General features: G+C 33.3%; 1 protein-coding gene across 1 annotated transcript; it reads left to right on the plus strand.

Moving 5' to 3' along the window:
- Positions 1–2,685: 2,685 nt before the first annotated feature.
- On the plus strand, positions 2,686–11,406 carry LOC149800303 (uncharacterized). The gene is made up of 5 exons (XM_089957216.1): positions 2,686–2,856; positions 5,298–5,380; positions 8,112–8,214; positions 9,080–9,149; positions 11,323–11,406. Exons 1-5 carry the CDS (start codon positions 2,724–2,726, stop codon positions 11,366–11,368), a joined length of 435 nt encoding a protein of 144 aa, XP_089813342.1. The 5' UTR covers positions 2,686–2,723; the 3' UTR covers positions 11,369–11,406.
- Positions 11,407–12,083: the final 677 nt, after the last annotated feature.

Below are 12,083 nucleotides of genomic sequence, written 5' to 3' on the forward strand. Positions count from 1 at the left end.
CATGCATACTTACCTACATACGTACATACATTCATACATACATACATACATACGTACGTACGTACCTACGTACGTACGTACATACATACATACATACATACTTACATATATATGACCATCCATCCATCAATTCATCCATCCATCCATCCATACATGCATACTTACCTACATACATACATACATTCATACATATATACATACATACATACATACATACAAAAGTACGTACGTACGTACGTACATACATACATACTTACATGCATGCATGCATGCATGCATGCATACATACATACATACATACATACGAACGTACTTACGTACATACCTACTCACATATATACCTGCATACATACATACATACATACATACATACATACATACATACATACATACATACATACATACATGGATACATACATACATACATACATACATACATGCATACTATGATCATGAAACATATCCTTGACATTATATGCGTTGTGGCGGTAAATCGACTCTTAATATTTGGAAGATTCACTTGCGCTTGTACATATTGACAACAATCGAAAGATGAAGTCGAACAAAATTAATACCTGTCTTCCATCATTTTAGCATTTATTACGCTATTTCTTGCCATTGATTTCTACCCAACTTTATATCAGATGAGATATTTCTTTTGTATGACGGATCAAACGTCCTTAAAAATTCTATACATAGATCCATGTAATGGAGCCCTGTTCTTCAAGGATCAATAATCATGTTTCGATAACCTCCAGACTAAAAATGTACAGACCCTTACAGATATACCACCTCTGCACTTTGTGCCATTTTTAAAATCTTAAACTGCGCCCTTATCCAATATTAAGAAACCATTATAATACTATGACCAATATCCATCAACATCATTTGACTTCTGATTTGTCGATAACGGACATGGTCCTATTGAACGGTTTGAGTCATGGATGAACTTAAGCATGATTGTCTTTTGTTTCGTTTTCCTTTTTAATGTGGTTTGCCTTCAGTTGAAAATTAAATATTTGCCATTTTGCAATAGTACAAACTTAATAATAATAATAATAATAATAATAATAATAATAATAATAGTGGGAACTTTGTATAGCGCCTAATCTTTAGAAGCTCTAACATTAGACAACACCTATAAGATAAAAAACATATAATGACATGATTAGAAAAACAAACACCATGGAATTAGAAAACATAAGAAAAACATGCTGAAAATATTTAAGGTACGAAACATTATTAGGTCTTTAAGTTTGTTCTTGCAGCAAATATATACATCATCTAACATTTTGTACTCATTCTTTTACATATCATAGAATGTATGCATATTAATAAATGCACAAATGCGTCACTGTTACCCAATGCCATATACATATGAGGTTTTGTTGCGCATGCTATAGATTTGGAACGTACGTACGTTTGTATGTAAGAAAAGGGCGGTGTCTTAAGCCTAACAAAATGTCCATGCATTATTCAATTGAGTTGTGCAATACATTCAGACAAGATATGAATATGTGGATATTCCAGCGATGTGGAGAAGTTCTCGACTTTCACCTCTGACGTGAAGTAAGCAAGTGCTAATGCGGCATTTATATGTCAACATGTAGATCTGGTCGTTCTTCTTGTGAAATATGTACTATTCGAGATAAAACAACTACAGTAAAAGTACATGCTTGCTGTGAAATCTGTATACTATCAAATGTGGTATTATCCAAAACAAGAAGCTCACCTTTAAACTTCAATTATGCAGTCTCAAAATCAAATGTCATGGCCTCTGTTCAATAGATTTGATTCTTGGCTCACTTGACCATTCAAACATATGGCCACTGACACGTAGCATAGGTAAATCAGCATTACATCATTCGACATTTGACCGATTCGCCCTCCTTGCAAGTTGTTGTTACCCAGCCAGTATATAAACATGGCCAATACGCGAACAATATCATCAGAACGTACCGTGCTTCTGAGATCAAACCTCATACAGGTAAGTAGTAAGATCTACCATTGCAATGAAGCCATGTATTACTTTGTAAAGGCGGGACTCTGATTGATTGCTGATTTGTATACAGGTGTATGTGCAAGGTAGTGCAAGTTTGTGTTATTCTTTTATGGGAAGTCACTATCAACAAAAGCATTATTATTATTATTATTAATTTTAGTAGTAGCACTAGTCGTGGTAACAGTAGTATAACTATTTACAAATATATGAACTGGTCTGTTCTGGAATTTATTAGAAAATCATTTATTAGTGTACTATCAATAGCAAAATTGCACCAAAATCACCTGCACAACTTCAATGCAAAGCATGAATGTGTTAGCCCCAGTGGTGAAGGGACCTCTTAAAATGTTCGTATAGTACTGATAAATGTTCAATGGTATTTCAAGAACATACTAGATTATGTACGATTATGTAAGATTGGTGTTTATCTTCCTGCATTCATCTTCGCCAATTTTGATAATATTATTCAGAATGTATTATTTGCTCGTCAGCATTTTTTGCGACTCATTGTTGCATGATTTCCTTATTCTGTCTCGGACGGACATACGGATTATACTACACGTGATCCGTATTCTTTGAGATAATGGTTATGTAAAATAAACCATGTAGCATGTAAGGTCTATGATGGAGGAAATATCTTGCATAAGTAAATAACTTGAACTTTAATCTTATATTGCAGAGTATATATTGTATCTTCCCACTTCCACCTCTTAACCTGACAATGGCTTTGAAAGATGCAGTCGCTGTCGCCATCGCACTCAAATGTTTGATATTGATTGTTGCAATGCAGTCCGTCAAGGCTGGCTTCTGTGTAAATGCCTCAAATGATATAACGCTGTGCGGGAGAGATGAAAGTAAGTCATGGTGTTTTCTCAAATTATTTTTGAATTAAACCACCACAGTAATACATGGACAATGTACTGGACTGTGTGCTCAATGTAATTATAACGGAGGGGAGAATGGAAACAATGCAATATTTTTTAAATAAAGGTAACGATTGTGTTTTCGATACAGGACGACTACTGCGCTACTAAACAAACCAATTATTTGCCTATTGATTTAATTCTAGAGACCGTGTTACCATATTCCTACGGAAGCAAGAATATAAAAAACTGAAGGGGTATTGTGCACCAAAATAAAGCATTCGTTTATGTCCACTCACCATTATACACGTTACAAAATTCTGCCATATTTAGCAGAATGATATAAAAGAAAACAAGGAACAAAATATGTAGAAATTTGTAAAAGGAATAGTATTTATATGTCAATTCATTATCATTTTATTTTGTTTGAACGTTGACACGGTTTTGAGATCTTTTTATTGTATTGTTTATTAAATTGTAAACATATATTTCTTAGCAATATTTTCTTAGATTCATAGCAAAAGAGATTAAATATTCAAATATTGATTTTAATCACTAAGTAAAAAAGTAAGTTTTGCTTGCATCCAATGTCTCTCACAAATGTGTCGGTTTCAGTGATCTGTGAATATATCCCTGCAAGGTGTAGATACAAGAGATTGGTCGATTTGAAGTTATAATTATGAATGACCATCATCTCTTAATTATCCAGAACTGGGATGCCTCCGTGTGTCAATCACTATCCTCTTATTGACGAGACAGCCTTAATGACTTAATTACCTACACGTATTAAATCTATCTTTTCAACTTTTGTGAAAAGAATAAATAATCCTGAAAGTAATGAATGTCTTTGAAATCCTAGGCCCCGTAAACTTATTATGGTAGAAGTTGTATTCATGCTGAATTTGCAGACGCCGTTAACGTATATAACGTCGTAGACTAGAAGCACACACCTCTCGACATTATCATAATATTATTCTTCCTGCACGTGTTCTAAGCCCAACGCTTCATAAGGAGTATATGTATAATTTTACGTTTTGAGTTTTGAGTTTGATTTCAATTGTTGTACTTAAGCAATTGTATGCATATGTGACCTCGTGCATAAGAATGCAACCAACTTGAACATCATGCTTCACCTTGAATAAAGATAACAATACAATACAACACCCAGTTGTATAACTTACATATGCTCGCTGTGCTTAATTCCGAGACCTCTTTGTCTTAGGTAGCAATCTTTATTTATGGCGTTCGCCGTATTATATTTACTTGGCTCGAAAAAGGGCCAAATAAACACGGTACTGAAAGTTCATTAATTAATGTAGCATTATGATCTCTGCGTATTGAATGCTGGCAATAATTACTTAAATCGGTTAAGTAGAGTAGTATTGCACTAGAGAACACAAACATACGGATTTATCTCAAAGATTATATAGCTGCGTTAGGTTACAACCTTTGAATCTAATTATATGAACAAACAGAGGTTTCACACACTCACATCTGAGAGATAATATCTGGTGTAGTTTAATTCGTCCCTTGTTAGGTAGCAAACTGTTATCAATGTTACGAAAACAACCAGCTATTAATCAAATTAGCCTTAATTAATTACTCCGCAATTTCTCCAATGTCCTTCAACTGAACAACGCCTTCACGTTCGTCAGTATTTGAATTGCATATTCCCGAGCACACTTAATATTTGAACTTTTTATTTTACATATTAATTTTCCTAAAGACTTGGCTATCTTTAATTCCTTCATTTGTTTCTGTCTTATAGTGCTCTCTTATAATGTATCGTATATATTACTTGCAATGAACGGGAACAACGCACTTGCCTGAGACCCAAATTTAACCTGTCATGGGTAGTGACGTAGGTATTTGCTGGTTTACTTTACCTGCCAAGAAGATGCTTACTATTATCAGCACTGGAAACTATTTGTCATGGGCTCAGTTTTTCTTCTACAGAAAACCAGTTGCAATGTGTGCACCAGAATAATGAATTACCATTTAAATTAAAAGATTTTGAGTGGAAAAATAAATATTGCAAAATTCATATTAGTACACACACACACACACACACACACACATATATATATATATATATATATATATATATATATATATATATATATATATATATATATATATATATATATATATATATATATATATATATATATACATACATACATACATACATACATACATACATACATACATACATACTCAGCTTAAATCGGCTTTAAAGGTATTATATTAGTGTGGATATTCAGGGTAATTAAAGTCTATCATCAATACGACCTTAGACACATATGATATTGAAAACGAACGCACATATATTAATTTTGTCATTCGGAATTTATGTTGAATTTTCATAATTGCAAATGAAACGGCAATATTTGAAATTTGTACCGTCTTTGTTTTCCCTCTCTCATTGCCAGTATACAAATTCACCGTGCTGGAAAGGATGGTGTCGGCAGCGGGCAAACACCGCGTTCAAGTCATGATTGATAAAGTTTTTAAGGTTAGATGACCACACATTTTTCTAATTATTTTGTTTGATTCGATACCTTTTATGCTGGAGAAATGTCTATTAAACGGTGTATAAATATATTTGTGTGTGAGTATGTATGTGTTTATAATTCCCGTCCACAAAAAATATGTTCTTTAAATAGAGCAAAAATTGTAAGGAAAACCTCGACGAAACAACTTATTTCTTACGAAAACATATACAAACAAATTATAAGATATGCCTCACAGGTTTGTCCTGTAATTGCTATGTGATATGTTTGCTTGTTTACCACCGAACAGTACTGAAATGTAAGCAGTGACTATGTTTACCTATTTTGCAATTTAGAGCCGTTTGTTTGTATAAATCATACAAATATTTCACAAGTTTGAAAGGTCGTGATGAGCAATAATGCCTGCACATTAAAGTAGAATTACTCAAATGCAAAAACACGATCTGCACTGTATAGACATTTCCGTTGACTGATTAGATAATCTGAATATGTATCTAAAACGATTAAATGTTAAATATGCTTAATTATGACATTGCTCCTCATTTTCTCAATTCCGCAATATCATTTATTTTTATTACTTTAAGAAAAAGTCTATGCCTTGGATGTGGAAGGTTGCAGGTTCGAACCTCGACAGAGTCACACTAAACAGCTCTAAAAATATTATTAGCAGCTACCTTGTTTAACGCTCAGAATTAAGAAGTTAGTATCAGGACTGTCCGAACTGACCTCAGGATAATGTGACAGGGTGGGACATGATGCAACATGTCCACGGCATGATGCCGCATCGTTGGACATCACTGTTAACTGCCACACTGAAGTCATCATATCATAATGACTGACAAAATGATAAAATTTAAGTTCAAAATCTCATGCACACAAACATGCATACACCTGTCTAAACATACATTTCTATAAATTTTGGTTGGAATTTATATAATTGTATTATGCTGTATGTGTTTTAATATAACTTGGCTAAGAGCGATCGATCTTATATTCATGAGATAAGAGCATTTGAAATTTATAAACCGTTCATTCGAAACATTTCACGAAGTAAACTGATCTCCATTCTCAGAAGTGTTCTTTACAACCCCGCCCACCCCCAACCCTCAGTATATCGGATAATGTATTTACTACGAGTCAAAAAAGGGCAGCAGTAATTTTGTTTTCTATTTATTGTTGAATACATAGGTAGACCACATTTGCTTTGTTTGGAATGGTATCGTGTTTACATGTTCATGAATGCGTCAACAGACACTATGAAAAAATCAGCAAAGAAAGAAAATCTCTGATAATTGCAAAGCTAGTATCTACAACTAAAAACACGAATTATAGATTACTTTAAAAATGTACATTCACTGACGGTTGAAAATATCTGATAATGCATCTCACACCCGCCTAACATCCATCGTAGTGTGCAAAGTTATTATGCTGATGATGGCACATGGAACATAACACATTTATATTGTAAACAACGTTGATGGTTAAAAACAAATACAATCTGTAAAATTAAAATAAGGGTACGATATGACATTATTAAAATTCCGTGAAGCATACAATTATGATTTAAGTAGAATATATTCTTTATCATAAAAAATCAAATCATATGACACAATTGCAAAATGATGCACTTTGTCTAATTATAGTTAATACTTTGCACCTCATACTGTATTATACTGGAAATTGGAGCATACAATTAAAGAAAATTATATAAATATCTAATCTGCTAATGTAATTTAATTTTGATTTAGATAATGTTTATGATTTGGGAAAGATTTGTATGGATGTTTTGTCTCCCATTACAAGTATTGACGTTGACGCGGTAGGTATCTTTTGTGTTTTATACCGACTGTTTATCCAGCTGGAGCATCTACGTTACAACCATGCACCTTACTCTAGATCTTCTCGTTAATTAGTTTCAAAATTATTTATGTTTCTGTTTGTATTCATCGCTGACTTGATAATCAAAGAAGTAGCGAAAAGTTTATCAATTCTAATTAATATGTTACGAGAGATCATACCAATAAAAATTTAAATGATTGTTATGAATTTTGCAAAATATTATATGCCATTTTTATTGATCATCCGTGAATTTGGAATGTTTTATACGTAGCTAAGATGTGGTAAGCTCGGTATTCTATTTACATTGCATCGTAATGATTCAGAGAGCATTGTAATTGTGGTTAAGGCTCACTTTAATTTACCCCTTGTTCTCGGTATCTAGTTCGTTATGCACGTATCGCCATGTTTATCAATGCGAATGTCCGCGTAAATTCATTGCACATTACGATGGATTACAAGTTGCTCCGTCTAAACAATTTCACTTTTTAAATATTGCACTTATTTCGCCAAATAGAAGAAGTTTGCGCTGATAAGTTTCGTTTCATATTTGCATGGCATGAAACATTACATAATTCGCAGCTACATCCTCACTGTGCCATGTTCATATTTTCAAAGACAGGCATGGAATACGATTCATAATGAAGCTGCGTCAAACTATAGTGCAACATAAGGGAATATTATCTGATATACGAATCATTATGCCGTATTTTGTGTTTTATTGCAACAAATTAATATATATATGGTTGTGTCTACAATCCGCACCACACCATTTCTAACACTAGCATACCATATTTTTAAAGGCAAACGACTGCATTAGAGTGGAATAATATGCTCCTTTTATATGATATCATTGAATCTTCCATATATCAGGCACTTCAGAAGTTCTCTTTTCAGTCTAAATTGGGCATTTTACCTCAAGTACCAGCCGTTCTTCTGATTCCAGACGGTCATGCATGTGCTCAAAATCTCATCCCTGATAACCAATACTTGCTAATGGGTATGAGCCTGTGAATTAGCTGTTCTCAAATTTAAAAGAAAATATGTTGGGTTCCTTTCTCCATTTATTGTTGAATTGTCTAACTATTTAGCTTGTTTTGTTTTAGTGTATATCTTTCCTTAGTTTCCTTTTAAATTTCGGATTAATTGTATAGTTTCAAACGTATATGATTGGTAATCTTTATTGGCAGAATTACTATGGAAATGGCACAATCAAGAAAAGCAACTTTTGTCAATGCATTGCTTATTTGATATCTTAATGTAATCCGTATGGTGCGACATATATCTAATGCACTATTTTGTCACCGATATATTTTATATTTCGAATATGATTTTGTTATAGGGAAGATATACACTGTATATAACTGCATATAAAGAATATCTTAAATTATCAACACTTAATGTAAAGTAATAACAACGTCAGTATTAAAAGGCCTAGCATAAGCATATAACAATTAACTAATATGTTGCTGGTTATAGACGCATATCGTTATATGTGTACTATATTCACAAACTGAGAATTAACCATTTCATGAATTACTAAATGAATATTGTCCAGATTGAAAACGGATATTGTTTAAAAATTAAAAACACCTAATACACGAATAATTTTTTCTACAAAGGTACATTTTGTCAATAATATTTACTTATTTTTTTAAGTATGTTTGGTAAATATATTGGTCAATTCGATAATCTCTCCTTCATATTAGTTCCATTTTCATTTTTGGCAATTATTTATCTGTATACGATAAATGTTAAGTCTAGTATACATGTGCAATTTGCTGATTTGCCATAAACGTGTGGCTCGCGTTTGATATATCTAATGGAGGTAGTTATTTTCTAATATGAACTGGGCTATATTGCAGCTACTTTTACCACGCATCCATTAAACGGGATCGAAATGTGCATACGAGATGCCAAAGAAGAATCTTGTGGGTAAGTATTCTGCGGCCAACATGGACGTGTTTAGTATAGAACTAAATGCTTTTGTAATTAATACTACTACTGATAATAATAATAATACAAATAATAATAATAATATTACTTCTCAACATGTTTTCGTTGTAACTTATGAAAAAAATTGATAACAGTTTAAATCCTAAATAAAACAGTAAAACGGAAAACGAAGGAATAGTATATTCAATCTAATCATTCTAGTCTTGTCGATTTGTCTAAAACGTGTACTTATCTAATATTAAAATGTATGTATCTTATTCTGAACGTTTTTAGCACATGTTAAAAACCGAATATAATAATTCCTTAGAACGAATCATATGTTATCCACTGAAATGGAGAGTGCAGAGAGCAAGGTTAGATACGTAGATACCCCTTCATGTTTCACTAGAGAAATGGCTTGGTTTGTACATTCGTTTTATAGAGGTCAAAAATGATAATCTCGTTTTCCAGGTGATATCAACGTCATCTCAAACGAGTCTGAAACTACGTTTACCCCGTTGACTCCAGGTTTAACATTTCAATAATTCAACTATAAAACTCTAATCTTACGCAATTTTGGGGAATTTGAACATGTACTGTAAGAATTTGTGTTACACTTGTCTAGAGAAAATGAGTGACTGTTGGTACACATATTTCATCCTTTAAGTGTGATATAAACGTACATATCAGATAATAATTAATTCGGATCATGCTTGCTGCAAGGACCTCGTATTAAAAATGTTTGAGTGTTAAATTAATTCCCATAGTTGTTACTTTTCTTGATGATAATGATTTTATTAAACTGTCCGAAACTTGATAGGTATATAACAAACATATAATTATCAGAGTAATTAAATTTGGATTGAATTACCAGATAACTCTTAATGATCTGGTTTACCTCATTATATATAAACCCAGTCTTTCATCATATCCCTACTAAATATCACAAAGGAATACATTTGGCTAATCTACTTGGTGATAGGACATTATGACGGCAGATAGTTGTATAGGCAATACATACAGATGGTTCATTGATATTACGTTACAGCCCGGTAGTTTTATTCATTTGCATTTTTCTTTTCGATCAAATATCATGGTCCCTGAGCCATCCAGTACAGAGAGTTTCTTTAGAAACATTGTGCTCGATAAGTACATTATCCGTATCGATATTATTGGTAACGGCTTCGGTAATGCTAATAGTAATGATTACAATAAAAATCATCGATTTGATCGCATTCCTACAATTTGCCAAAAGAAATTGTCACTCCTAGACGTGACGAAGTGGCATGAAATTTTTTCTTAAATATAGGACACGCGTATAATTAGGTGCATTCATATTATTTGACAACCATTAGGTGAAACGAATATACCCCTGATATAAGAGGACTTCTCCCAGAGATTTATTCTATGTACGTGAAGAGGATAATTCCCATCTAGATTATGACTACAAAAATGGACATATAAGATATTGATCCAGTTTAGGGTTTGATGGATCAACCTTTATTGAATTCCAAGAGCACCAGGTGCTCAGTAGGAAGAGAGTTAAAATTTCTATGAATTCGTCGTAGTTGCCTCGGAGTATCAGATAAAAACGCACTTTGGTTGCATTTCCTGAGCACTTTATTATCAACAATGTTTATATATAGGTCTGATTTATATTTATAATTATCTATAATTATAGAATGACTGTGTAGATATATAAGAATCAATTAGTAGGTCGTCGTGCGAGTGTGTCTTCTACACACAAGTGCATATAACACCGATTGAGTAACATCAGTTTTTGGTGATGTGTGCTTAGTCGTGGGGGAATATGTGCTCGTGTGTGCAGGCAAGGCGATGGGTGCCGTTTACCTGCGGACCTGGCTTAGAATATCAGTAAGGTACGATTTAAAAAGTGTCCAACCTGTATAATTGTATTATTTGTATTAAAGTAGTATTTCTGCCTACTATTAGCAAGCATTCTTCTATATAATTCGTGTGTGTGTGTGTGTGTGTGTGTGTGTGTGTGTGTGCGTGTGTGTGTGCATGTCTGTGTATAGTTAGGTTTATTAGCTTCAATAAGATCAGGACACCAAATCGACTTTCCCACTGTTGTTCGATTGATTTGATTATTTGATTGATTACATGATTGTTCTTTACATGGTTAGTCCATTCGTTCTTTCGTTTGTTTCAGGTCCTTTGATGTATCGGTGGTCATTAAACAGCCAAAGACAGTGTAACTCGACAGCATTATTAATAACATAATTTTCAACATCAATACTCTTGTTCTTGTGTTTTCTTTGGGTATATTTACTGGTATGGAACCATAACAAAGAAGAAAACCGAGCAATATCTAATTAATTGGAACAACAGTATACGTGTTCAAAATAAAGTCAAGAAGGGCATGCTATTTGTTTTGTGTGAATCGTTCGCAATTTTTACTTTCGCGAAGAATTATTAAAAATTTGCTCAATATACCTAAGGAAGTTGTGAATGGACATCTGGGATGTAAGAGTAAAGCAAACGTATCAGCTTGAAAATGCACCTTATCTGAAAGCAAATCTGCAGTGAGCTACCTGAACCAATATGTATGGCAGAACATTTGATGGCTTCTATCCCTCTTCGACGGCTGTTAGGTGCCTTGACATACCCCAGGTATTTATGTACTTTGGTATAACCCATGTGTAGGACCCTGAGTATATGTGTGGTTTTGACGGTGTTTCCTGGAACACTCGTGCCATCTTTCATATCAGAGTACTAAAACACATGAACCATGGAAATACGTATTACCACGTCACAAAACGACCTCAACAATAGGCTATTCTGACCGAAAATTAGTCCCAGTGAGCTATTGTCTTTAGTTTACTGACGATGTTACTAAGTTTTATTTATATCCAATGTTTCAAGATATAAATTTTGTTGTCCAAACTCATCAAATTATGTAAGCAGGCGCAT

The sequence above is a fragment of the Sinohyriopsis cumingii genome, chromosome 5 (assembly GCF_028554795.1).
Source record: "Sinohyriopsis cumingii isolate HCF-2022 chromosome 5, ASM2855479v2, whole genome shotgun sequence".
Taxonomy (NCBI): domain Eukaryota; kingdom Metazoa; phylum Mollusca; class Bivalvia; order Unionida; family Unionidae; genus Sinohyriopsis; species Sinohyriopsis cumingii.